Genomic DNA, 27029 nt, shown 5'->3' on the forward strand with positions numbered 1-27029 from the left:
TCAGGTTTTCCTACACATTTACCTCGTATTCACATGAAATGCAGACTACGATTTCCTAAGATGAAATGTTGTGTGTTTAGGTATCTCTATGGTTTTGAGGAGTACTGCCGTTCTGCAAATATTCAGTTCAGAACTATTCACCACCATGAACCAAAAGTAAAAGAGGAAAAAAAAGACTTTGAAGACTCAATGGACGAAGCTCTAAAAGCGGCCCCGGAAATGCCTTTGCCGGACGTGAAGAGTGAGCCCGAGGAGAATACGGACTCAAACAGTGAAAGCGACAGAGAAGACACAGAACTAAAGTCGCCAAGAGTGAGTGCTTGTAGCTTTCTCTGCTTCAAGCATTAGCTTGAACTTTTTGTGGACATTTTAATGTATGTGCATACTATTTGTGTAGAAAACCTAGTTGATGTTCCAGGATTTAGTAATATTGCAGCAAGGTCATCAGAGCAGCCTCTTTCTACAGACAGTGCTTAACACTCCTCCTGCCTGCCAGCCTATGCCACAGCCTGAAACCCTGCCCTAAACAACCAAACCAAACAGACAAAAACAGTATACACGCACACACACACACACTCCTCCTCTCTCTGTTACTGTCCGTTCAAGGCTCTGTTGTCTGGCTCAGTCCTGCGTGCACTGGTTGCTGCCTCTCTAATTGCTTCCTATCTCCTTTCTCGCTCCTCTTATCTGGGATGTACTTGTTCGGTCTGAATTGGTTTGCTCTCTTTTCCTCCCTTTGTACTAAAGTTGCATCCCATGAAGGCAAGGCTGAGTGTTGGTTTTGCTCACTGATGAGATCCGAGGCTTCTAGAATAAAGACGCACAGCACACAGAAAGCGCTCATTAGGTAGTTGAATGAATCACCTCTAGGTCCCAAACTACCTCGCTTCCTATCAATCTGTGTGCATGCTGTACGGCTTCATCTCTGCGTACATTGATTTGTATTTTCCCATCTACCTCGCCTCCGCCCCCTGTATTCCTCTTCATTGATTAAGGTTTTATGAAGGATTGCCATTCACTATCTGATCCATGCCCAGTGAGCTCTACATAGCATGACTTACCATTTTATGGGTTGCCGCACTGTCAAGAATTTCCGTTCTTTTTTTTTTAAAGATTTATTTATTTATTTATTATATATAAGTACACTGCAGCTGTCTTCAGACACTCCAGAAGAGGGCGCCAGATCTCGTTACGGATGGTTGTGAGCCACCATGTGGTTGCTGGGATTTGAACTCTGGACCTTCGGAAGAGCAGTCGGGTGCTCTTACCCACTGAGCCATCTCACCAGCCTTTTTTTTTTTTTTTTTTTTTTTTTAAGACATGGTCTGTCTATTATGTATCTCTAATTGTCCTAGACCATGCTGGCCTCAAAGTCACAGACATTTTCTTGCTTCTGTTCTCAAGTGTGGGGATTAAAGGCATGCACTACCGTGCCTGGCTTCAGCTCCTTGTATATCTTATTTGTTGGTGAGGCCATGTTTAATAAAAGGGAAAGGTGAATTCTTTATTTTTATCTTATGTGTACACCCGTCTAGATGTGTGTCTGTGCATCAAATGCATACCTGGAGCCCACAGAGGCCAGCAAAGAGCACCAGATCTCCTGGAGCTGGAGTTATAGATGGTTTTAATCTATCTTATGGGTGCTGAATTCAGGTCCTTTGCAAGAGCATCAAGTACTCTTAACTACTGAGACACTGAGACATCCCCCCAGCCCCCAGAAATCTTATTTGTACACTGACTGTTCTGTTATCTAATAAGTAAATAAAGTTTTGTTATTTTGTTAATTTCAGTTTTAAAGAGGGACTAATATAGCCCAGGGGAGACGCAACTCACTCTGTAGCTATAGATAACTTTGAACTTTTGGCCCTTCAGTCTTCATTTTCCAAGTGTGGAATGATAAGAGTGAACTCTACCATGCCTGTTGACCTGTTAGAGGTGTGTCTGTGTGTGTGTGTATGTGTATTCGCGTGTGCGTGTGGTGCATGCGCATATCTCTGCAAATGGGAAGATACCGGGTGTCTTGTTCTCTTTCTTACTGCCTTAATCCTTTGACACCTGGTCTCTCACTACCTGGAGGTAGGCTGTGGCCAGCAGTTCCCAGTGGCCCTGCTGTTTTCCCCCGTTCTTCCCCTAACCCCTAGAACTGGTGTGGGTGCATGTGTAGGTTTGTTGTTTTGTTTTGTTTTGTTTTGTTTTTAAGGCAGGTGCAGGACTTTGAACTCAGGTTCTCGAGTTTCCACAGCAAACTCTCTTAGATGCTGAACCGCCTTCCCAGCTCCTTTCTTATTTCTTTCAAATCCCTGTCAATTCCGAGTAGAGGAGGGAAGCCTTCTGCCATCATATTAGATGGACCTGAAGCAAAGTTTAGAACATCTTAAAAAGGTTCACCAGTTTCACAGCTGACGTGCAAGATGCTTGGGAGCAGCTTCATAAGACAAGACTAGTGCCTCCTGTAACCCATTAGATCTTGGTACTTATTCAAAGAAATCTCACTTAGTTAGTTACTTACTTACTTAATTAGTTAGTTTATTTTTGTATGTATGTATATTTCAGTTGTGCGTGTGTACCCTCAAAATCTAGAAGAGGATGTCAGATCTCCTGGAGCTGGACTTACAAGCAGTTTTGAGCCACTGTGCTGAGAACCAAACTTGGGCCTTGTAGAAGAGCATCCAGTGCTCTCAACCACTGAGCTATCTCTCCAGACCAAAAGCTCACTATTTAGATATTGATGCCAGTAGATCCTTAAAGCAGAATCACTTAAATATACTGATATTTGATTTTTAAAAGATATTTGCTGGGCCTGGTGGCACACGCCTTTAATCCTAGCACTTGGGAGGCAGAGTCAGGTGGATTTCTGAGTTCGAGGCCAGCCTGGTCTACAAAGTGAGTTCCAGGACAGCCAGGACTATACAGAGAAACCCTGTCTTAAAAAACCACAAAAAAAAAGAAAAAAGAAAAGAAAAAAATTATTTATTTTATGTATATGAGTACACTGTAGCTGTCTTCAGACACACCAGAAGAGGGCATCAGATCCCATTACAGATGGTTGGGAGCCACCATGTGGTTGCTGGGATTTGAACTCAGGACCTCTGGAAGAGCAGTTGGTGCTCTTAACCTCTGAGCCATCTCTCCAGCCCCTGATACTTGATTTTTATTGTAGTGAAATAAATTGATATTTAAGTTTTGCTTTAATACATGATAGGAAGCCGGGCGTGGTGGCGCACGCCTTTAATCCCAGCACTCGGGAGGCAGAGGCAGGCGGATTTCTGAGTTCGAGGCCAGCCTGGTCTACAAAGTGAGTGCCAGGACAGCCAGGGCTACACAGAGAAACCCTGTCTCGAAAAACCAAAAAAAAAAAAAAAATACATGCTAGGACTAGAGATCACAGAACTTTCAAAGAGGCCATAAGTTAGGGGCAATATTTTTGAAGATTATTAATAACTTTAATATTTACTGTGTGTGTACACATGCATGAAGGTCGGAGAACAATCTGTGGGAGTCACTTTTATGGCCATGTGACCAGGTCATGAGCTCAGGTCATCAGGTTTGGTGGCAAGGACATACCTTCTCTCTGAGCTGTCTTTCGAGCCTAGTATTACTAGTGGGAAATTCTATCCCTGGCATAGAAATGATTCATTTAAACTCTTTTATCATAGCTAACAGTATAGAGTTAGGGATGGAGCCCTGAGGACAACACTTGCTAAGTGTGTGCAAAGCCCCAGCGCTGCCAAACAGAATAGAATAAAACAATGTTGTGAGCAGAGACTTTGCGGGTGTTGGTGGGGTGATAGGTGCCAAAACCAGGGCTTTGCTCATGCCCCGTTCCCACTGAGCTGTACGCTAGGCACCAGGGGAAAAGGGCTTCCTTGGGTATTTGTGTCCAGGGATTATGGTAATGTTGGACATAATTAAGAGATTTATATTGATGATTCTTTTGCTTGCAAATGGAAGAGAATAGTCCTGAGTTGATTAGTTCTCAGATTCTGATCTCATGCCAGGACGCAGCATAGTCACTACTGTGGAGACTTCAGAGAAAGCTGTAAAGGTGTCTTTCTCTCTTGTAGCGTTTCCTTTCTCAAAGCTCTTATCTCCTCTACTAGGGGAGAAGGAAAATTGTTCGAGATGCAAATTGTATCAAGAAGGAAATAGAGGAAGAGAAAATCGAAGACAAATTCCTCCGAGATGATTTAGAAAATAAGGACGCAGGTGATGACGATGACGATGGTGACCCAGCAGCGAAGAGAGAGCATGAGCTGCTGTTTGGGAGGAAGAGCACACCAAAGAACAAAGAGAAGAAGATTAAAAAGCCAGATGACTCTGAGAGAGACTCAGATGAAGAGGAAGAGAAGAGCCAAGAGAGGTACATTGTCTTATGTCTGTCCTCCAGAGGCACCTGTCTGGGGTCCAGCTGCACTTTGTTCCTGCTTAGAGATTCAGGTGTGAGGGGATGTCTTCTTATTGGGACTTCCGTTCCTCTTGTCTAATGAAGGTGAGACACATTGTGAAGATGATGTGTATCGCCTTTCGGAATTGGAGAATATACTGGTCGCACCATTTAATAGCACTTGTGCCCTAAACAGTGGCCTCAAAGAAGGCTGCGCCACCCAGTGAAAAGAAAGGTCCTGCAGTTGACAGCAGGGAAGGGAACTGGAGAAAATGGAGGAAGTGGACAGCGGGGACAGCGACAGCAAAATTCCATTTTAAAAAAGGTACAATGTGGGAAAGCTAATGAACATGGGTGCACAGGACGAGAGAGAGACGCTTCTGTGTGTCAGCTTGGTTTCAGACACTTTCCTTTTTCCAGTTATTGTATTGGAGAATGTGGCATGCACCCCTGGTTCTAGCTTAGAAAATACATTCTTTCCCCACATCTCATCAATAAAATCCAGCTTTTTAATGTCCACTCTATTTGCTGTTGAGTGAAAACAGTATTTTTTTTTCCATGTATTAGACTTGCATGGATTGAAGTAACTTAAAAATAGCCCCCAATCCAGCAGTTGAGCTAGATCCAGGTAATGTCTCACCACGCTTCGTAGTGGGCCATTCTGCACATGTGATCAAATGAATTGACTAGTTTTTAGGTGTTACTAAAAATCAAGTTTTAGAACAACAGCGTAACAGTCTTACTTGAAAGTAGAAGCTTTTCTCCCATTATTTTGTAGTGATTTTTATCACGTAATGATACCTTTTCTACACGTTTGAGGTCTTTATGCTCCGTTTGGAGACAGTGGCCTGCTGTATCCAGTTGAGCTGGCAGGGTTGGTGAATGGCCCATGGGAGAGCGAGTGGTAGAGAAGCAGACACTGTTGGTGAGCAGCTGAGGCGTCCGGTGCTTGGCGAGGACACAGTGAGCGCTGGCAGTTGGCTGTGCACTAGGCTAGTCTTTAAAAGTTCCGTCACGAAGTAGAATACAGGACTTAAAAAGTAGCAGGAGCTATCTGGCAGCTGCGAACGGTGAGTACAGTTTAAACATCTAAGCAGGACGTTAAGCAAAGGCCAGCTACTTAAAAAGTTCTAATTATAATAATGAGTCTGTAAATAAGTATAGCTAAGATTCTTTATACTTTTAACATAAATGGAGCAAATATTTTAGAGCAAAGAATTCAGTCTCCCATGCAAAGGTTAACATTCTGTTTTACTAAATAAAAGTTGAGTGTACAAACAGCAGCCAGCACATAGTCCCAGTCTGTATCAGGGCCCACGGAGATTTCTGTTTAAGTAGGTTTTCTCCAGTACTTACAATGATTTCTTCACAACAGTTATGAGAAGTGTCCCTGGAGAGCAAATATTCCTGAAGTAGGTTAGCTAGGAAAGCTTCAGCCATGTACCAGGGCCACTGAAAGATGCCTGTGAGTACTGTCGACCCTCACAGCTCCTTAAGACCACGTCTGAAGCTTTGAAATTCGCAGAACACCTCAGCCATCTCTGAGGCAGCGATACACTCTGTGGATACAATTGTAAAATATTGCTGGGCTTTTCATATGACTACCCTTCGTGTCTAATTATCAAAACAAAAGTTGCTGGGAGAGGAGCTAGAAGTAGGAACCAGCAGAGACTTGCACAGCTCTGCTCAGCCGTCGCTCTGCTGTGATTCCAACAAGAGCCTCACTTAAAGCAGAGGCCAGACCAAGGGAGAGTTCCGATGGGAGGTAGCCTTTGCTCATCATGGTACCCACCAAACAGTGTCTTGTAAAGTGAGAAGACAGGAGTGCTAAAGTAGACTTAAGATAACTAGTTGCAAGAATTTACAAAATAGCTTTAGAAAATTCTCCCAGGTAAGGTGGCATTTGAATGAATCTTAACGACCATTCTAGGGCATATGTTTTTTTAAATTTTTTGGTTTAAAAGTGATTTGTTTATGACTCTGCATCGTCATTAACCGTGATTCTTGAATGGCCTTTAAGAAGAATGGGTTTGCCTTTGTGCAGTGTACCTTTACGTCATCAGCTCCTTGGTAAATGGTCCATGAAATCCCCTCCTCCTCCTCCTCCTCCTCCTCCTCCTCCTCCTCCACTGACATGTCACCGAGGTAAACTCGGGTTGTCAAGACACAACGTGCTGGATCTTTTCTCAGTTCTTAGTTTGCCCTCCGTTGAGCTATTAGTAGCATTATCAATGTTGTAATTCACTGCAGGGAAGAGACTGAAAGCCGGTGTGACTCGGAAGGGGAGGACGAGGAGGACGACACGGAGCCCTGCCTGACGGGAACCAAAGTGAAGGTCAAGTACGGACGAGGAAAAACTCAGAAAATTTATGAAGCCAGCATCAAAAGCACCGAGATGGACGACGGGGAGATTCTGTACCTAGTGCATTACTACGGATGGAACGTCAGGTGAGCAGTGGAGCTGTGCGCTTATAAGGCACACCTTGCTCTAAATATTACCAGTGCTTCCACCAGAGACCAACAGGATCTGCCCTTGAAGCAACTGAGTCTATTACTCTCTTATTGGGAGGCAGACCACAAGACAGGAAGCCATGGGGCTGAGTCTGTGAGCGCTCAGGGCTCCACTTTAGGAACTAGGGCTAGTACAGAGCTCTGGGAACCTTGCAGCACTGTCAAGGAGCAAGGACACAACTCTAGGCTGCACATGCCTCTGTTTCCTTTTGCAGAAGTCAAGCCAGTGTCAAGTACCACAATAGTTTGGAGTTGGCTTAGTAATTAAAATCTGTGTTGGTTAGGACTTGGATCTGAGCTTCCGCTGTGTGGTAGGTTTGAGAAAGTCTTTGTTCTGTGCTGATGCAGTCAGGAAGCTGATGTGATTCCATGATTGGCTTTCTTAATAAACCTCACCTGGAAGGAGCGACGGCTAGATCAAAGTTAATCCTATAATTGGTAAAGAGGCAGAAGTGACTCATTAGTCACGAGGAAAAGGATATTTTGCCATTTCTGTGGCGTGGACAATGTTCCTGTTCTGTGTTCAGGCATGATTAGGAAGTTGTCTTTTCTCCTGTCTTGATCCCCTGTGAGCCCGGAGCAGACATGTCTGTCTGTACAGTTGGCTGCATTCAAAGGAAGGGCGTCTCAGTCAGACCAGCTTAGAGCAACACTGAGGCCAGAAACCTTATAATTTCTGGGTAATTTAGTCCTATTTCTAAAATGGGACATCTGTGTGAGAGAGCCCTGATGTGGCCGTGACACCTGCCTGACACATCACTCAGACCAGGCCAGAGAGGACCATGCTGAGGTCCTCCAGAGAGGCCTGCTCCTTTTTTGATGTGATGTGTCCTGGGAAATTCAGGAGTAAGAGGTTTTCTTCTTTTTAGCCCTAAATCAAGTATGTATCTTTCTTACTGCGTTTAGAAGATTGTATTTAATTATATAGATTTTTTTTTATATCAGCATGTAATCAGGTCTTGTTCTCTCTATTCCCTGTATATTTTATAGTTCCTGGTATATTAGTAGACCCTTAATAAATGTTCAAATTAAGAAATATTGATATATAAGGTATTGTTAGCCCTCTGTTCCAAAGGGCTTAGTTAGCTATTGGGTAATATGGGAGAAGATTTTTTAGCTGTAGTATAAGCATCATGGTATCTAGAGCAGCTAAAACCTGTACATACTTGAGCTTTGCACGTCTCCATGGCAACTAGTCTACAGTGTTACTGAATATGAATATCTGTGCACTTGCATAATGCAAGAAGTGTTACTTAATTCTGCGTAGTTTACTCTATTTGATCTGTAAGTTCCAATTTTGAGAACTGAAAACAAAGCACTACAGATAGTTTAGAATTGGGAGTTTACCCACCCCGTCCTCTCTTTGAACCTCGAAGAAGCTCTTTTCTAGTTGTTGTCTTGAGGGTTGAGTGTTTTTGTTTTTTGTTTTGTTTTTTCAAGTTGAGGTTTCTCTGTGTAGCCCTGCCTGCCCCAAAACTCTCTGTGTAGACCAGATTGGCCTGGAACTCAAAGAGATATGCCTGCTTCTGCCCCCTAGTGCTGGTATCAAAGGCGTGTGCCATCACTGCCCAGCAGGAACAGACTTTTTATCTCACTGCTAGGGCGTGTGTGTGTGTGTGTGTGTGTGTGTGTGTGTGTGTGAATGTGAATGAATATATTTCACATAGTGAAAGGTGAATTTTTTTTCTTTAAGATATGATGAATGGGTAAAAGCTGACAGGATAATCTGGCCCTTGGAGAAAGGTGGACCAAAGAAAAAACAAAAGAAGAAAGTTAAGGTATGTCCACACATTCATAACACTTATAGATGTGGGAATTATTCACGTATCTTTTCTGTTAGATTTTGTTTTTTAATAGTTTTACCTTCATAGGAAAAATAAGAAGGTACAGGAATTTCCCATGTGCTCTTTGCCCTAAGTGGGTATTGTGTTACGCACTGTCGGCCCCTTACCCTCACAAGAGGGGCCCATTTGTTATAGTGGTAAATACCCACAGTTTACACTGGGGTAGGTGTACATCAGAGGTGTAAGACTTCGCTGGGTCTCTGTGCCTGTAGAGGTTTGGGCAGATGTGTAATGCCATTATTCATCCTTAGAACCACACAGAGGACCTCATCACCCTGGAAACCCACTGTTCTCCTCTTCCCTCCACCTCCACAGTGTCAACCCTGCCTGCTGGCCCACTGTACACTTGGCCACGCCTTCTGTCCGGTTCCTGCTGTAGAGGTCTGCCTAGTGTTTTGTCTGTTTCTGATGCCTTTCATTCCCTCTGCAGGAAATGAGCCAGGGGGAGTGATTCTGTTCAAATGAATGGGTTAGAAAACTGTTCTAGATTTTTCTATAAGCGCATACTGGTATTTTACTTTTAAATTAACTGACCTTTTTGTTTTGGAGTTAATAGATTTTCTTAGAGAAAATGGAATGTTCATTTTTGAAAGGCCTTGGCCTTTCTCATGCATTTTGTTGTTATTACTCAGAATAAAGAAGATAGTGAAAAGGACGAAAAGAGGGATGAAGAGAGGCAGAAGTCCAAACGGGGAAGACCGCCTTTAAAATCTACTTTTTCGCCAAACATGCCATACAGTTTATCTAAGACGTCAAACAGTGAAGGAAAATCAGGTACCAGAAATGCCCATGGCAGTGTGACAGACAGCATACCTCTGTCTGGTGAGACAGAAGGGGCTCAGTTCTGAGGATTGTTGACTTTTAAAACTATATATATATTATGTACACACACACACATATGCATCACTGAACAATGGGACACATTCTAAGGGGACCTCATCATTGCACAAATGTCATAGAGGATGCTTACTGAACTAAAGGGCTAGTGTCCCTGGGTGACAAGAGCTTACAACAGGGCCTCAGGTATATGCAGCCATCATTGACCAAAATATAACTGTGTCACTCAGTGAGAGGCATAGCAGCTTATCTTGGTTTGTAACCTAGCATGATTGAAAGTACAGAGTGTAATTGGCAGCTGGCACTTATTTTGTAGTATATTCTAGTTTAAACTTGAGTGATATTAACCCTGGATGCCGTCTGTCAGGAGGATTTTTAGATACAACCAGTTAGCTGTAGGGAAATGAAACAATCCTTGAATCCCAGTGTGTGTTGGGCTCTGCTTCAAACCATGTGATGCACCAATGCCTCCTGTAAGTTGGGCACCGTCAGCCTGTTGGGAGCACAGGCTAATGGGCGTAGGCGGGCTTTCGGTGAGCAGAGCAGAGCAGATTTTACTCCGCTGTAATTGTCCCCTTCACTTTTCCATTCTTTTTTCTATGTAGTTTAAGAGATCTTAAATGGTGGTATTAGACAATTATTCTCCTTGGAGAGAAAACTACTAAAGGATAGGTTTACCATCGGCTGCAGTGTGTACACCATAAAGGGGGTCTTTCCAAATCCTCCGGCCACCTGCTGGTAGCTCACGGTCATACAGGAAACCATACAGATGCAAGGTTTCTTGGACGTGTGGGCTGTTTCTCAGGCGGCCCGTGCGCGGCCCGTGCTGGTGCAGTGTTCAGCCTACACAACCATCCACATCAGAGTCACAGAACTGCCTCACTGAGGAGTGTTTGACCTGAGAAAATGGAACTCTACATTCCACTTTTACTAAAACCACAGAACTTGTATACTTACTCATTCAGGGACTGAGAAGTCGGCTGGGCTTCAGTACTCAACACCACATGCTTTCCTGATGCCTGTCACGCCAACCCCATGCTATCTGCCTCCTCTTTTGGCCTCCATGGGCCCCAGGCATGGATCTAGTACAGAATATATATGCAGATTCTCCTGTTCATCAGATGGAAACAAATTCTAAACAAAGGAGAACCAACAAGCAGAAAACATAAAACTTTGTCAAGTATCGTGGTGGTGCACACCCTTAATCTCAGCACTTGAGAGGCAGAGGCAGGGGGATCTCTTGAGTTTCAGGGAGGCCTGGACTCCATACTGATGCAGGCCAGGCTACACACTGAGAACCCAAAGTTATCTTTAAAAAATGAACACCTTCAGTGTTTGCCTTTCTAAAATTCTCTAAAGAAGGTGTAAGCAATACAGGGATAGTTTTTACATTGTGTGGTTTTATAGTTTTGGACTGCTGCCTTAGTTTCTGAAAAATTCTCTGACAGAAAGTGAATAATTTGTCTTGCCAGCAGGTGTCTCTTGCCTGTACTAAGACCATTTAAGGTATGGAGAATTCACATTGCTCATTTTTTTAAGGATTTATTTATTTAATGTATATGAGTACACTGTAGCTGTACAGATGGTTGTGAGCCATCATGTGGTTGCTGGGAATTGAACTCAGGACCTCTGCTCACTCGGGCCCCGCTTGCTCCAGCCCCACATTGCTCATTTTAATGCAGACTAATTTTAGGTAGAATGTCATATTCCTCTAGAATGCAAAGTAGTTAATCTTTGCAGTAAGTCAGGTCAAGTCACTGAACATACTAGCTTTGTATCTTTGTTTGTTTTACTATTTCTTTGTTTATTTTTTGAGACAGGGTTTCTCTGTGTAGCTCTGGCTGTACTGGAACTTACTCTATATTCCAGGATGACTGGGAGCTCAGAGATCCACCTGCCCATGCCTCTGCCTCCTGAGTGCGGGAATTAAAGGCGTGTGTCACCACATTGTTTATCCTCACGGTTTTATTTCAACCTTTCCCCTCACATTTTAGCGCAAATCTTTGTTTTACTTCATAGAAAAAAATGTCTCTAGAGATTCAGAAGTATAGAAAGGATCTCATTTACACTTAGTAGTATTTTACTTATTGCATTGGTATCTCATGTAATGGTCCACACAACATATGTTTCCCTGCAGACTCCTGTTCATCTGACAGTGAGGTCGACGACCAGCTGGAGAAGAGCTCAGGGGCTGAGGATCTTTCTCCTGATGTCAAAGAAGAATTGGAAAAAAATGAAAATGGACATGATGATAAACTAGATGAAGAAAACCCAAAGATTGTACATATATCAAAAGAAAACGACAGGACTCAGGCACAGCCCTCAGACACCCTGACGGTGGAGTCGGGGGACAGCGATCAAATCGTGCATATTTTTGGAGACAAAGTGGACCAAGTAGAAGAACTTAAGAAACAGGTGGAAAAGTCTCCCAAAGGGAAGGGAAGGCGCAGCAAGACAAAAGACCTTTCATTAGAACTTATAAAGATTTCACCTTTCGGCCAGGAGGAAGCAGGCAGCGAAGCTCACGGGGACGTTCATAGCCTGGAGTTTTCTTCCCTAGAGTGTAAAAACTTTTCTTCTACTGAAGATGACATCGACCCATCTGAGAAAGAAAAAAAGTTGAAACGGAAAATCCTGGGACAGCAATCCCCAGAAAAAAAATTGAGACTTGAGAATGGCATGGAAATGACAACTGGAGTGTCCCAAGAGAGGTCTGAAGATGGCGCAGGAGCCGAGGGCGTGAAAGGCGCACATGTGGAACAGCACTTTGAAACAGAAGGTGAAGGGATGCCATCGTTGACAGCCGAGCCCGACCAGGGCCTTCAAGAACTAACTAGTGAGAAATCGGACAGTCCAGCCGAAGAACCAGTGCACACGCCACTCAAAGAAGAGGAGGATGCGATGCCTCTGATCGGGCCTGAAACCTTGGTTTGCCATGAGGTAGACCTGGATGATTTGGATGAGAAGGATAAGACCAGTATTGAGGATGTGGTAGTGGAAGGTTCTGAGTCTAACTCTCTGGCTTCCGTTCCGCCTGCCTTACCTCCTGTAGCACAGCATAACTTTTCCGTAGCTTCCCCACTCACTCTCAGCCAGGACGAGTCCCGAAGTATAAAGAGTGAGAGTGACATTACAATTGAAGTTGATAGCATCGCCGAAGAATCACAAGAAGGCCTCTGTGAGAGGGAATCGGCGAACGGGTTTGAAGCCAGTGTTGCCCCTGGTGCCTGTAGTATAATTGCACACGAGCGAGAGAGCAGAGAGAAGGGTAAGAATCGCAGGGGACCGAGCCGGTCAGGGCTTGGCTATGACAGACGTTTCCGATTGTCTGTTTAAGAAAATAGTGGATTGGCGTGGACAGGTGTGTAACTGGACCTGTCTGTCTCTGCTTCTGTTTTCAAGCTTTTCCTCTATTTCAGGTCAGAAAAGGCCAAGCGATGGAAATAGTGGATTAATTGCAAAAAAGCAAAAGCGAACCCCAAAGCGGACAAGTGCTGCAGCCAAAACTGAAAAAAACGGAGCAGGTGGGTGTTTGCCAGCGCTCGACTTCCGGTGCTCGGCTTCCGGTGCTCATCTACCCGTGACCTTACGGGTGCTTGTTGCTGCCCATTCCTGCCCAGCGCAGACTCGGGACTTGATCATTTGAGCCACTCCAAAAATGAGTGAGGTTTATTATGTTCTGAAAATAATTTCATTTTTTTTGTTGTTTTTTTGTTTTTGTTTTTCGAGACAGGGTTTTTCTGTATAGCCCTGGCTGTCCTGGAACTCACTTTGTAGACCAGGCTGGCCTCGAACTCAGAAATCCGCCTGCCTCTGCCTCCCGAGTGCTGGGATTAAAGGCGTGCGCCACCACGCCCGGCAATAATTTCATTCTTTTTAGTGTGTGTGTGTGTGTGTGTGTGTGTGTGTGTGTGTGTGTGCGCGGGCGCGCGCGCGCGCGCGCGCGCGCACGCGTGTTATGTGCGCATGCGTGGCGTGAAACATTTGTGCTCACGTGCCGTGTGTGTATATGCCCTGTGTGTATATGCACATATCTGTGTATGCACGTGTAGAGGTCAGAAAACAGCCTGTGCAGTCACTTCTCTGTCTGTCTGTATATGACGGGATTAAACTCAGATGTGGAGGCTTGCACTGCGAGAACTCTCCCAGCCTCCTTCCCCCACCCCACCCCACCCCACCCCGCCTTCATTTTAATCTAAAGATGGCTATTAGTTTTACTTAGAATTGCAACAGCTAAAATTATCACAAAGCAATTGAATATAAGGCATTTCAGAATCTTCAAGAAAAGAAAAGGTTTGTTGTGGTGTTAAAAGTATGCATAGCATGTGTTTATACTGGGAACGGTCTCTTTTAGTCAGAAAAGCTGATTTATAAATACTATAGAAATCTTTCTTATTTTATGTCCATGAATGTTTTGACTACATGTATATAAATGTACCGAGCACCTGCCTGGTACCCACATTGTTCAGAAGAGAGCACCCCATCTCCTGGAAATAGAGTTACAGATGGTTGTAAGCTTTCATGTGGGTGCTGGGAATTGAACCTGAGTCAGAAGAGTGCAGGAGCAGCCAGTGCTCTTAATCTCTGAGCCAGTTCTTCATCCTGAAAAGTAAGGTCAGTGCTCATCAAAGAAATAAAACAGTAAACTGGTGTAAATGGGTTAGATTACAAACTTGTTTATGAATAAAATTAAATAGTAGAAATAGGTCTTCTGATTAATAAAGATTGTGACAAAGGATGGAATAAGAGATGTGGTCAGTAAAATGAATAGCTTTCAGTGTGATTAGTGTTGTCAAAGGGCTTAGTTAACTTATACTGAAGATAGGCCTAACAACAGAGTGTTAGAAGAATTTAGGGGAATATTGAGTTGTAGGTGCCCAGTATTAGGAAAAGAGATGGATTGTGGTGTTTACAAGAAAGTCTGTTTTCACAAGAGGATGAGACCACTGTGGGAAAGTAATGAAGATGAGAAAGCAGCCGGAGAGTTGGCTCAGCCGTCCAGTGCTGTGGCTCTAGCATGAGTACTGACTGACATTTGATCCACAGATGTAAGATGCCAGGTGAGCTTTTGCACACCTTTAAACCTTTTCTTGAGGGGAGGGGGTTGGCAGGGGGGGGGGAGTGAGACAGGCAGGTCCATGGGGATCACTGGCTAGTCAGCTGTGCCAGATCAGTGAGCCAGTTCCTAGTGAGAGATTCTGTTTCAGAAAACGAGGTGGACAGTTCCTGTGGAATAATGCCTGAGGTGGATCTGACATATGTGCACATCCACACATCTACACACACACACACACACACACACACACACACACACACAGATTAAGATGTTGTTGAGTTGGTCCATAATGAACTACAGGAAGAGACGGAAGTCAGAGTGACAGTGTAGCATTTCTTTTTCAAGAAATTTAACCCTGAAGAGCTGAAGAGATGGAAAGAGGTTCCTCCCAAATGAACTAACTGCCCCTCCTCCCCCAATCTCCAAGGATGGGGTAGAACTAGACTCTGGAAACCAAGGCCCCAGCCATTGAAGAACATGGATATTTGACATAAAGGTCTTTATCCTAGGGGACCTGGGAGTAGAACATTATGCAGCAGACTCTGCTTTTGAGGACAAACAGTAATGAAAATGTAACCATTGTGATTAAGGCCCAAGCAGAGGCCAGCGGGTAAGGCATTTGCAGTGCGATCCTGACAATCTGAGTTCTGTCCCCAGAACCCACATAGAGCTGGGACTTCCACAAGTCCTCCACAGCATGTGCCTGTAGCCCCTCTTCATCCTACACACAAGAATAAGGTTTTCTCTTAAGGGTAGTAAAGTCAGACACATAAAGCAGGCTGGGAAACTGTGTGATCTTTGCCCATTGAGAGTAAAGACAGGGTAAGGGTAAAAGCTGTGCCTTGAAAACTTGGTAAAATACAATTCCAGTTTGCCTTTATGGGAAAACCAGAACATCTCTAAGGTAAATCAGTGAGGGGAGGCAGATGTTCAGATGAAGCCTCTTTTGTTAACACACACATCAAGTTGAGCATAGACCAGCATGCCTTTAATCGCAGCTGAGGCAGGAGGATGAGGAATTCCGGTCTAGCCTGGCTAGATACTGAGTGTTGGCCGATCTAAGCTGTATATTAAGGCCATGTTTCAAAAATAAATGTTAAAGAAGAAAAGAACAACTGTTGGGCGAGTTTACAACAAGGCCTACTTGTGTGTTTCATATACATACTTGGGTTTGGATGGCTTGTATGTTTTATTTCAGCGTACACGAGGCTACAGAATATTGTTTGTTTTAGAACCCTGATTTTCCATTTAGTAACATAGCAGATCCTTAATCATTATTGTGAAGTGTAGCTCCTTCTTTATTCTTGTAATTTTGGAAAGAGTGCCCATGTGCCACTGTGTGTGTGTGTGTATGTGTTATGTGAATGTGTATGTGAGTGTATGTATGTATGTGTTGTGTGAGCATGTGTGTGTTGTGTGAGCATGTGTGTGAGAGTGTGTGTGTCTCAGGCATACCTTGTGAGAGTCAGTTTTTTTCCTTGTATCTGAGATCAAACTCGGATCCTCAGTCAGTGCTTTTACCTGCTGAGCCATCTCAGCCAACCCTGTAGCGCATACTTTAAAAAATCAAAATCAAACAGCGGGGTAAAAACTTTAGCAATATTCAGTAAGACTTCATTTTAAAGCAATTCTTGTTTTTGGTTTTTGGGGTTTTGGTTTTTGGGTTTTTGGGTTTTTTTTGCTTAGGATCTCTATTTCCACTTTTCTGTTGGAATCCTTGGTATATGTATGTATTATGTTTACCTGTGTGTTACCAAGAAGTGTAATTTGCTGCTTCTGCTACATTTTGGTACTTGAGCCTTACATGGTTTACAGTTGGAGGGGACTTACCGTTACAGGACAGAGCAGCGACAGCGAGGACCTCCCCGCCATGGACAGCTCCAGTAACTGCACCCCAGTGAAGCGCCTTAGCCTGCCCAAGCCACAGAAGCTGCCACGGTCTCCCGCAAGAACCTCGCCTCACATCAAAGATGCAGAGAAGGAGAAGCACCGAGAGAAGCATCCGAACTCCTCCCCCAGGACATACAAGTGGAGCTTCCAGCTCAGTAAGGGCCTGCCTGATAGATAGCCTGAGTATAAACTGGGAAGTGTAAATAATATTAGAAACCATTAACAAATTATATAGCTGGTCCAAATCAATTTTCATCACTTGTATGTAAATCTCTGTGTGTATATGTTTTCTTTTTTTTTTTTTTTTTTTTTTTGGTTTTTCAAGACAGGGTTTCTCTGTGTAGCCCTGGCTGTCCTGGAACTCACTTTGTAGACCAGGCTGGCCTCAAACTCAGAAATCCGCCTGCCTCTGCCTCCCGAGTGCTGGGATTAAAGGCGTGCGCCACCACGCCCGGCTATGTTTTCTTTTTTTAATTTGGATAACTTGGTATGACAAAATCTTTGCTTAAGAAACAAAACGTGGGCTGGGCAGTGGTGGTGCACACCTTTAATCCCAGCACTCGGGAGGCAGAGGCAGGCGGATTTCTGAGTTCGAGGCCAGCCTGGTCTACAGAGTAAGTCCCAGGTCAGCCAGGGCTACACAGAAACCCTGTCTCAAAAAACCAAAAAAGAAAAAAGAAAAAGAAAAAAGAAACAAAGCATGGGCTGAGTATGTGTTTCACCCCTGTAACCCAGCACACATGAGGGTGAAGCAGGAGAATCATAAGTTTGAGGGCAGCCTGGGCTACACAGACTTTGTGTAAGGTATGACTTATTAAATCAGTGAAATGGAAGTGCCTTCCCTTTGCTGACAGTTAGAAATACTAAATACACATCAGTCAGATTGCTTTATTTTAATGTTTTCTTATGTTTCATGATGAATGATGCATGTTTAATATAGAATACTTGAGTAAAGAAACCTTAATCATAAATTGAATGTAGTCGCATCTCTTGTAAAGAGCTTATGTAGGGCATAATAAACTGCAGCTTTTACTGATTTGCAGGTTTGACTTTTGATAGCATTGCCTTCTCTGCTTTCATGAAATTGTTGTGGTTTAAAATTCAGATTAATTTTATCTTTCCTTTTAGATGAATTAGATAATATGAACAGTACAGAGAGAATCTCTTTTCTCCAAGAAAAACTACAGGAAATCAGAAAATACTACATGTCTTTGAAGTCTGAAGTTGCAACCATCGACAGAAGGAGGAAAAGATTGAAAAAGAAAGACAGAGAAGGTAATGCTCCTGTTTTTCCCCGCCTTCAGATACACTCTCTGCCTTCAGATACACTCTCTCTCTGCCTTCAGATACACTCCCTGCTTTCAGATACACCCCTGTCCTTTGATTGTAAGCTTGGGTCTCAAGCCCATGGGTAATAGATGGCTGCTTTGAGCGTTAGTGTTTTCTCCTCTTGTTGAAAGTGGGTGTGCTACAGCTGAATTAACCAGAATGACCCTTGAAAAGTTTATGAACTATTTTAAAATTTGTGATTTACTAAACATGTTGGGTTTTCCAGGAGGGTATATCTGCCCATCAGATATTTACTGGCTGCCCCTATGTTTGTTATTTGTGATTCACCAAATGAATAGGCCTAGGAATCTTCAGCACTACCTATGTGGAGCCATAAATCATTCATAGACAGCTACAGGGCAACACTAATGAGCACATGTCACGTGCCGGGTCTCCACAGGTGATGCAGAAGCAAGATGAATTAGACACAGGCTTCACTTTCTCGTGAAGTGAAGTAAGTGAAGTAAGTGAAGATCTTAACATCTGCTGCATAGTGTGTGCCTTGTAGGACATTAACCAGTCTACTTTGAAATAATCTTAAAGTAGTATCTGTGCTATACTTTAAGCATGCAGTTGACAGCCAGTCAAACATTGGACATGCTACCTATTCAAGGTCTGCCAAAATCACAGTAACAGAAATTAAGTTCTGTGTCCTAAACTGATTAGTAATCAGATGAAAACAAGGAAAGATGACTGTAGGGAGACTTGTAATGTCTAAGATGATAATGCCAGTCACTGGGAAAAATAGGAGGGAGATTCATGCATTGTTGGAGCAAAACAAACTATGATCGCTCCTGTATCAGTTCCTTTTACATTGCTGTTGACAAAAGAATGTAAGGAATCAGGACAAAGTATATCCCAGGATGTGTCCCCGGCGGTCTCTTCCCTCCTGCTGTTCCATCTCCAGCTTTTCAGGAAAGAAGGCCATCCTGTGACTCCATCAAGGATTACCCCACTGATGAGGTCAGAGCCAGCACGATAGGACTGTTTCTGAAATCTCTCATGCACGCATACACAGAGGTGTTCTTTCCTCATCTTCCTGACACTTCTCAGTCTAATCAAGTTGCCCACTGGGACTAACCATCAAAGTCTCCTTCTCTACTTAGACCCAAGCATATCCCTTTAACCACAAAATTCTACTCTGACCAAGTGCACTCACAGACCCCTGTGCTCCCCGATAAAACAGCACCAGAGAGCACACTCACTTGCCCTTAGAGTTAAAGAAAGCAAGAAGTCAGCGGACACCCTCAGGACTGCAGAAAAGGTCTCAAGTTAGGGACAAGATGAGACTGGTTGAAACTGTATGGAGAAATGGGATCATCATGCCTACCCTTTAAAGAAAGGTTCACTTCTCCCTACCACTAACAGAAACATGAGCAGAACCAGCGTTGTAGACTCAGGGGCACCAGCTATAGCTAACGGCGACAGAAAAGGGGTAAATCAGGAGTGAGTACCGAATGGTGGCTCTCTCTGTCCTTTTCTAAACCACGATGTAACCCTCCCACTCTTGAGAACCATAGCTAAGTATGCACGTTCCTGGGACGGGAGAGGAGGCTTCTCCTGAAGAAACTAACTATGTCTAGACAAACTGTCTACCCTAGACAAAGACCAAAATAGGAAAAGAAAAGACACTTACCTCGAAAAAAAACTGTTATTCAGTTAAAAGCACACAATATAGTAAAAATTTTAAGCTGTTCATGGAGGCTTGTCATTGTGGCTGTAATCTTAGCCTTTCAGGGGTGGAAGCAGGGGATCAAGAATTCAAGGGCAGCCTGAAGGAGGTGACTGATTCAAGGCTAACCTGGGTTATGTAAGGTTACATAACAACAACAACAAAAAAAAAAAAAAGAAGAAAACTGATTTTTTTTTTTTCAGATATAAAGACAAATCTATGAAAGTATGACAGGGGCATTTAAGAAAATAGTAAAAGGGGGAATACATATAAAACTCAAAACAAAACAAAACAATTAGAAAGGAAGAGAGCTGGGCAGTGGTGAGGCCAGCCTTTAGTCTCCGTACTCAGGAGGTAGATTGGGAACCAAGACTACAAGAAATCTGTCTCGCAGGAAAGAAAGGCAACAAAAAGCACCTCAGATAGATGTCTGTGGTGTAACCTGCTGGGTCTATACACTCCTGATGCACCCACATTCAGGCTCCTGAGGAAGCTGTCGCCATTTCCCTTGGCCTAAATAACTCCACGCATGCACACACTCACATGCACATCTGACTTTGTTGAGAGCGGTGAGAGATGAGAGAGAGTTCGCCCTCTGACAGAACTTCTGGGGCTGCCCTGGCCTGTTCTTAGGCCAGCAATTTTCAATACTGAAAAATGGCCTAGAGCAGATGGAAAGAAATTAGACTTTGGAAGTTTGTCTATTTTAATAAAAAAGGGTAAATAGTAAGAAGTCTGGGCGTGGTGGCGCACACCTTTAATCCCAGCACTTGGGAGGCAGAGGCAGGCAGATTTCTGAGTTTGAGGCCAGCCTGGTCTACAAAGTGAGTTCCAGCACAGCCAGGACTATACAGAGAAACTCTGTCTCAAACAAACAAACAAACAAAAAACAAAATGAAGTCATTACAGAATCGGTAAGCACAGGATGGGATGTTATAACTCAGTTCAAAGCGCTTACCTAGCCAGGGAAGCCTTTGGGTTCGTTGCCCGCGTGTATCTTCTGCTACTCTTGCCCCTACCTGACACCAGACTTAATCTCTCTTTTAATCCTTACTTTTTGTGATGTCTGACTTTGTTTAGTTTTTCATTTTGGTTGCAGTGCTGGGAGTGGAACCCAGGGACTGTGCATAGCACCCTGGCTCCTGCGCTGCCCGCTGCCCATTGGCCTCCCAACCTTGTATCTCTTTTGTAGGGTTAATTCCCTTAATTGGCCCAAAGGTGAGCCCAGCAGAGTGCTTGCTGACAACTTGCGCCCCTTGTGTATCCTTTAATCGACCCCTGATTGAAGTGAATGATGCTAAACATCTTGTTACAGTCAGGTGGAGTCTGGCATGTCTGTAATCCCAACACTTGTGGAGTAGAGGCAAGAAAATCAGAAATTAAGGTCATCCTTGGCTACATATCAAGTTTGAACTAACCTGGGCAATGTGAGACTGACTGTCGCAGAAACAAACAGCAAATCTTCCTTAAAATTTAGCATCTAACTTTAGGTATCTGAGTAGTCATTTCTTGCTCTAACCTGGTTGTGTTGGTTCCACAGTGTCTCACGCAGGAGCATCGATGTCCTCTGCTTCATCAGACACTGGAATGAGCCCCTCTTCATCGTCTCCCCCCCAAAATGTACTTGCTGTAGAGTGCAGGTGATGAACAGTTCTCCACCCCCCAGCAGTTTGCTGCCATGGACTTAAATCCCCAAACCCCGAAATACAACCACAGAAAGCACTCAGCCGGCTAAGTCTATCCTTCCTGTATAGTTTCCAGGATTGTATCTAGACCCTCCTCTCTCCTTTTTTTATTGTTGCAGACAATAAGCTTATTAATAATTGAAGGTTAGGCGGCCTGCCATATTGGTCATAATTTTTCCTCTGTATTTTCTTTCTTTCTTTCTCTCTTTCTTTCTTTCTTTTATTTTATTTTATTTTTTTTTGTGTGTGTGTGTGTGATAGAGAAAAAAAAGGGCACTTAGCAAAATGGAATTTGTATACTAAAGCTTTCGAGTGTTCTAGAAATCATAGACAAGCAAGCGCACACAACAGACAGGAGAGCATTAGCTGGTTAGCAGTTACTGCTGCACTTTCACTGAGATGCATTGAACACTTGGTGAGTAGGGGGTTGATTTTGTGTTATTCTTGTATTATTATAATTATTATAATAATTATTATTAATGTTGATTTTTTTATTAATTTCAATTTTGTGGAAGCACTTGCTATGTAGAACTGCCAAAGTATATGTGCAGCAGTGTGCCCAGGTTTAAACGTGTAAATGGGACAAAATAAATTGTGAAAGGAAGTGTAGTTGACTGAAAACTGCAGTTGTAATAAGTCTTCCACTTTTTATAGGACTTTTGAGCACACAATTATGCAAATATTTTAATGTTTATTAATGTTTACAGTGGAATTGTGAATAAGTTTTCAGTGGACTATCTTATCCCTTGACAAAAATATTTTGTCTTTTTTCTATGTAATTTCAGAGTTTTTATTTTGTTACAAAAATACAAAAATGAAATATATAACAACAATGAAGTTATTTAACAAGATTTCTAAAGCTGAAAATTTTGTGTAAAATAAGGTATTATCTTGCAACTTGTTAAATATATTTATTCAGACATTGGATGGTTGTATTTTTATGTATTTTTTAAAATATTAATAAAATTGAAAAAAGACAGTTCTAGGTTAATTCACTCTTTGGGTGGCAGTGGTGGTCAGCTGCCCCGTGCTGCAGGGGTTGCGTCTGCAGCCGCAGGTGCTGCAGGGCATCTGTCTCAACCTTCCCAACCGAGCAGCTGAGAGTGGGCATCTGGGTCACTCAAGTCTGTCCTTGTTTAGAAACTTTGGCAGTCCTCGTATTTAAACCACTTTGAGGATCACATTTTTGGTTGCCCTTAAGATGCTTTGTCACAGTTTTTGTGTTCGCTGTACTGCCGAATAAATTTTATATCTCCCAAAGTCAAGATGCAACAGTCACGTAAAGCCACTATGTATTCTTTGTCTGTGAATTGTTACACAGACTGATACATTTGTAAATAATTCTTCCAAAATCATGTATTTAAAGCAGTTTTGCATATACATTATGTAAAAAAAGGTGATTTTTTTAAAAGCATTTTTAAACTCATGTTTGTACATTAAAGGGGTTGTTTTGAAGCCTCCTTTTCTGTGTTTATATGCTATAGTGTGGTAGCCCGGGGGGGTTTGACCCTGAGGGTGGACAGAGGCACAGCACATTGCTACTGCAGAGCATTACCGAAATTATGTTTCTCAACGTCATCTTGCCATATTGTGAACCTGTGATTCAGACTTCTTCCATTTTCTCAGAGAATTAAAACAAAAAGTACTCTTGTAATATGAACTTTCCTGTCTTTTCTTTGCAAAGCAGAAGTATCTCAATGTCCAATAAAAAGGAGCCCAGTGGGCGTGGCTTAAACATAGGCTTTACAGTTTTAGTTTTCTTTTAAGTGACTGTTTTTTCCAAATGCCAGTAACTTATAGTTGGAAAATTAGATTCTACAAAACTAAGCATTTTGGTATGTCTTAGTCAGGGTTTCTATTCCTGCACAAACATCATGACTAAGAAACAAGTTGGGGAGGAAAGGGTTTATTCAGCTTACACTTCCATACTTCTGTTCATCACCAAGGAAGTCAGGACTGGAACTCAAGCAGGTCAGGAAGCAGGAGCTGATGCAGAGGCCATGGAGGGATGTTCTTTACTGGCTTGCTATGTATATTCAAACTTCTCTTCATAAGACTTAACCAGAGGGGCTGGTGAGATGGCTCAGTGGGTAAGAGCACCCGACTGCTCTTCGGAAGGTCCAGAGTTCAAATCCCAGCAACCACATGGTGGCTCACAACCATCCGTAATGAGATCTGACGCCCTCTTCTGGTCTGTCTGAAGACAGCTACAGTGTACTTATATACATAAAATAAATAATTGTTAAAAAAAAAAAAAAAAAAAAAAAAAAGACTTAACCAGAGAACAAAGTCTCTGCTGGGCTTTTTTGAAACTTCCTTTGTCAATGCAATTAATCTGAGTCTTTTCACCTTAGTCTCAGGCAGACTTTTCAGACAAGGGCAAAAAGTAGCCACATTCTTCACCAAAATACCACAAACACAGTCTTTATGCCACATTCTGAAATTCTTCTTCTTTGAAATCTCTTAGGCCAGGTCAACACAGTTCAAATTACTCCCAGCAACAAAGTCTTCCATATTCCTACTGGGATGACCCATTAAGCCCCATTTAAAGCATTCCACTGAGTTTCAAATCCAAAGTCCAAAAATCCACATTCTTTCAAATAAAAGCATGGTCAGGCCTATCACAGCAATACCCCAGTCCCTGGTACCAACTTCATGAAGACATGGAACTCTCAGCTGCTCCTGCACCATGCCTGCCTGGATGCTGCCATGCTCCCACTTTGATGGTAATGGACTGAACCTTTGAATCTGTAAACCAGCCCCAATTAAATGTTGTTTTTTATAAGACTTGCCTTGGTCATGGTGTCTGTTCACAGCAATAAAACCCTAACTAAGACACAATACATTCTTCAATTTTCAAAATACTTCTAGTACTTAATTATAAAAATGAAAAATTTGTCACTCAAAACTAGGAAGCAATATTAGATATGTTAGTGATCTTTTTCAGTAGCAATTTGGTAAATCTGAGATAACTTACTAGTTTGAATCCTGTCCCACTTAGCAGGTAGAAATTTGGTACCAAAGTATTTGGATTGTACCTACAGAAGACAAAATTATAAATTCACTCACCATAGATATAGATACTATCTATACCATTTTATTAGGACACTAGGAAAAAAATGTGAAATTGAGTATTGACTAAGCATTACAGTTCAAATGTTGGGCTTATTTTGAGTTTACCTAAACTTCAAACAGATTATTACATATTGCATGTGACAAAGTATAAAAGATACTATATAAAAAAGGAATGTACTATCTATACAGTCAAGGTATTCAAAAATTATATAGCTTTCTGTGTTGGTATTCCTTTATGTGCTTTTACTGTTTATTCTTTTTATCAAATTTCCAGTCTTTCATTTAGAAAGAGAGCAAGCACATTTTAAAAGGCTGTTACTTATGACAGCTATAAAATTGACTTAAGTCTGGAAAGCTATATGAATTTGCTTCTGTACTTTTTCTTGTAGGTCTAATTTAGCATGCCTATCAAACATTCAGTGTTATATATAACAGCATGCAAAAACTCTTAGCAGAACTGATTCATTAGCAGTTTATGGAATGTCTTATATGTATCAGACATGACATCGTGATACCAAGGCTCGGCCACTTGAGCCAGCAAGACAAAAAGGTTCCTGTCTTCATGGAATAAGATCAAGTATGGTTGATATGGGGCTGCGGAGATGGCTCAGCGGATAAGAGCACTGACGGCTCTTCCTCGGGTTCTTTTGCTGACATTTGAGTTCAAATCCCAGCAACATGGTGGCTCACAACCACCCGGTAATGAGATCTGACACCCTCTGGTGATGTGTCTGAAGACACCTCAGTGTACTTATGTATAATAATAAATAAATCTTTGGGCCGGAGGGAGCAGGGACTGACAAGCGGGGTTGGCCAGAGTGAGCAGAGGTCCTAAATTCAATTCCCAAAAAACACATGAAGATTCAAAACCATCTGTACAGCTACAGTGTACTCACATGCATTAAATAAATAAATAAATAAATAAATAAATAAATAAATAAATAAGTCTTTGAAAAAGAAAAAGGATGATAGACATGAAACAATTACCCCTTTTAATTAAAATAATTAAATTTTCTTTGGCTTCTTGAGGCAAGGTCTCGTGAAGAGGCCAGTCTGATTTTGAAATGATTGTAGTGGAGGCTGACTTTGATTTCTGATTCTCTTGCTCCTACCTCTCAAATGCTAGGATGATAAGCATGCTCTATTGGACCTGGCTAAACCCATTTAATTTCTCCCTCCCTCTCTTTTTCTTTTTCTTTTTCTTTTTTCTTTAAAAACAAAACAAAACAAAACTCTGGGTTTTGCCCGGTGGTGGTGGCGGTGGTGCATGCCTTTAATCCCAGCACTTGGGAGTCAGAAGCAGGCAGATTTCTGAGTTTGAGGACAGCCTGGTGTACAGAGTGAGTTCCAGGACAGCCAGGGCTATACAGAGAAACCCTGTCTGGGGGGGGGGGGGGAGAAACCTCTGGGTTTTGAGATGGGGTCTCATTCTAGCCCAAGCTAGTCTAGAACTTACTATATAGCCCAGGATGGCCTTGAGCCTCAGCCCAGCCCAGCCCACCACGTGCTAGGTCTGCAGGTACAGTAAGTTTATGAAGTCACAGTTGCCAAGACATTCTAACATGGACAACAACTAGTCCTGAGACTGGAATAGTCTGGGAAGGCTTTGAAGAGAAAATATTGGTTAAATTGGGTCCCAGTGAGGCAGGCGAATAGGCCGGGGAGGTGGGAAAAGCGATGCAGATAACATGGTGTCCTAAGCAGGTGAGAGGAGGAGGAGGCATGAGGAGAGCTGGGTCAGGCTCTCACTCACTGCTCCTGCCTTGTGCCTCTCACCTTGCTTCTTGCCCCATGTCCCCTCTGCCCTGCTCCTGATGCTCAGGCTGCCTTAGCCACTTTGACAGGACATATCTTTTGCTGACTTTTGAGCCCACACAACATCACCCTCTTCCACATCCGATGGCTTTCCAGTCTCTTCTGTTTTACCTCACAGCTCACCGTGTGTGTGTGTGTGTGTGTGTGTGTGTGTGTAAGGAGTCACTTTCCTCAGTGTTCCTTGGTCACAGGTGTACTTCATGGTCCTAGCCCAACCTCTAAAACAGAGTAGTCAAAGTTACTAGTTAAGTCAAATCGAAGAAAATTTTTATACAATTACTTTTTTAAAAAAAGGATTGATCTTTGTATAGAAACCCAGACATGTAAGATCTTGAGGGCTCTTTTTTTTAACACGATCGTGTTGAGATATCAACTCCGTAGTATGAATGAAGCTAGACTTGCGTCATGACCTAATTGCCAATTAAAATGCCCCCACTGGTGAGTTCCTTTCTCATCTCCCTAGATGTCCTCCCCACGCCCCACCCCCGTCTATTTCATGCAGCTGCGTAACAAGGCTTCCTCCACTCCAGGAGGACAGCACGGAATTCCCATGTCAGGGTTGATTGGCTCGGGATGAAGTTCCCACTGGTAAGAAATTTCCAACAGGCCGGGCAGTGGTAGCCCATGCCTTTAATCCTAGCACTTGGGAGGCAGAGGCAGGCAGATTTCTGAGTTCGAGGCCAGCCTGGTCTACAGAGTGAGTTCCAGGACAGCCAGGGCTACACAGAGAAGCCCTGTCTCAGAAAAAAAAAAGAAAAAGAAATTCCCAACAGATCCATGCTTCATGCTTTAGCACAGTACAGTTTGTTCTGGTGTTTAACTCCCAAGATGGGGTCTTCTGTGTCATTCCAGGCTGACCTTCTGAGCCTGGGGACTCATGTATGTCCTTTTCCTCAGCTTTTTTTTTTCTTCAAATTCTAATAATATTTTT

General features: G+C 42.9%; 1 protein-coding gene across 4 annotated transcripts in view; it reads left to right on the forward strand.

Annotated features, from left to right (window-relative positions):
- Arid4a (AT-rich interaction domain 4A) overlaps positions 1-22862 on the forward strand; it is a 67991-nt gene extending 45129 nt beyond the window's left edge. For 2 of the 4 annotated variants that reach the window (XM_029484880.2, XM_029484881.2), the window contains 11 exons: positions 81-312; positions 4101-4360; positions 6635-6832; positions 8589-8673; positions 9055-9120; positions 9372-9513; positions 11714-12844; positions 12996-13100; positions 16471-16677; positions 17651-17797; positions 21064-22862. In XM_029484880.2, coding sequence (XP_029340740.1) covers positions 81-312; positions 4101-4360; positions 6635-6832; positions 8589-8673; positions 9055-9120; positions 9372-9513; positions 11714-12844; positions 12996-13100; positions 16471-16677; positions 17651-17797; positions 21064-21167 — 2677 coding nt within the window. In that variant the 3' untranslated portion in view covers positions 21168-22862. The remainder of the gene's footprint in view (positions 1-80; positions 313-4100; positions 4361-6634; positions 6833-8588; positions 8674-9054; positions 9121-9371; positions 9514-11713; positions 12845-12995; positions 13101-16470; positions 16678-17650; positions 17798-21063) is intronic. The other 2 variants (XM_021179405.3, XM_085830435.1) reach the window with 1 other exon arrangement.
- The last annotated feature ends 4167 nt before the right edge of the window (positions 22863-27029 follow it).

This window comes from Mus caroli, unplaced genomic scaffold (genome assembly GCF_978045245.1).
Source record: "Mus caroli unplaced genomic scaffold, Mus_caroli_1 scaffold_14, whole genome shotgun sequence".
Lineage (NCBI taxonomy): Eukaryota > Metazoa > Chordata > Mammalia > Rodentia > Muridae > Mus > Mus caroli.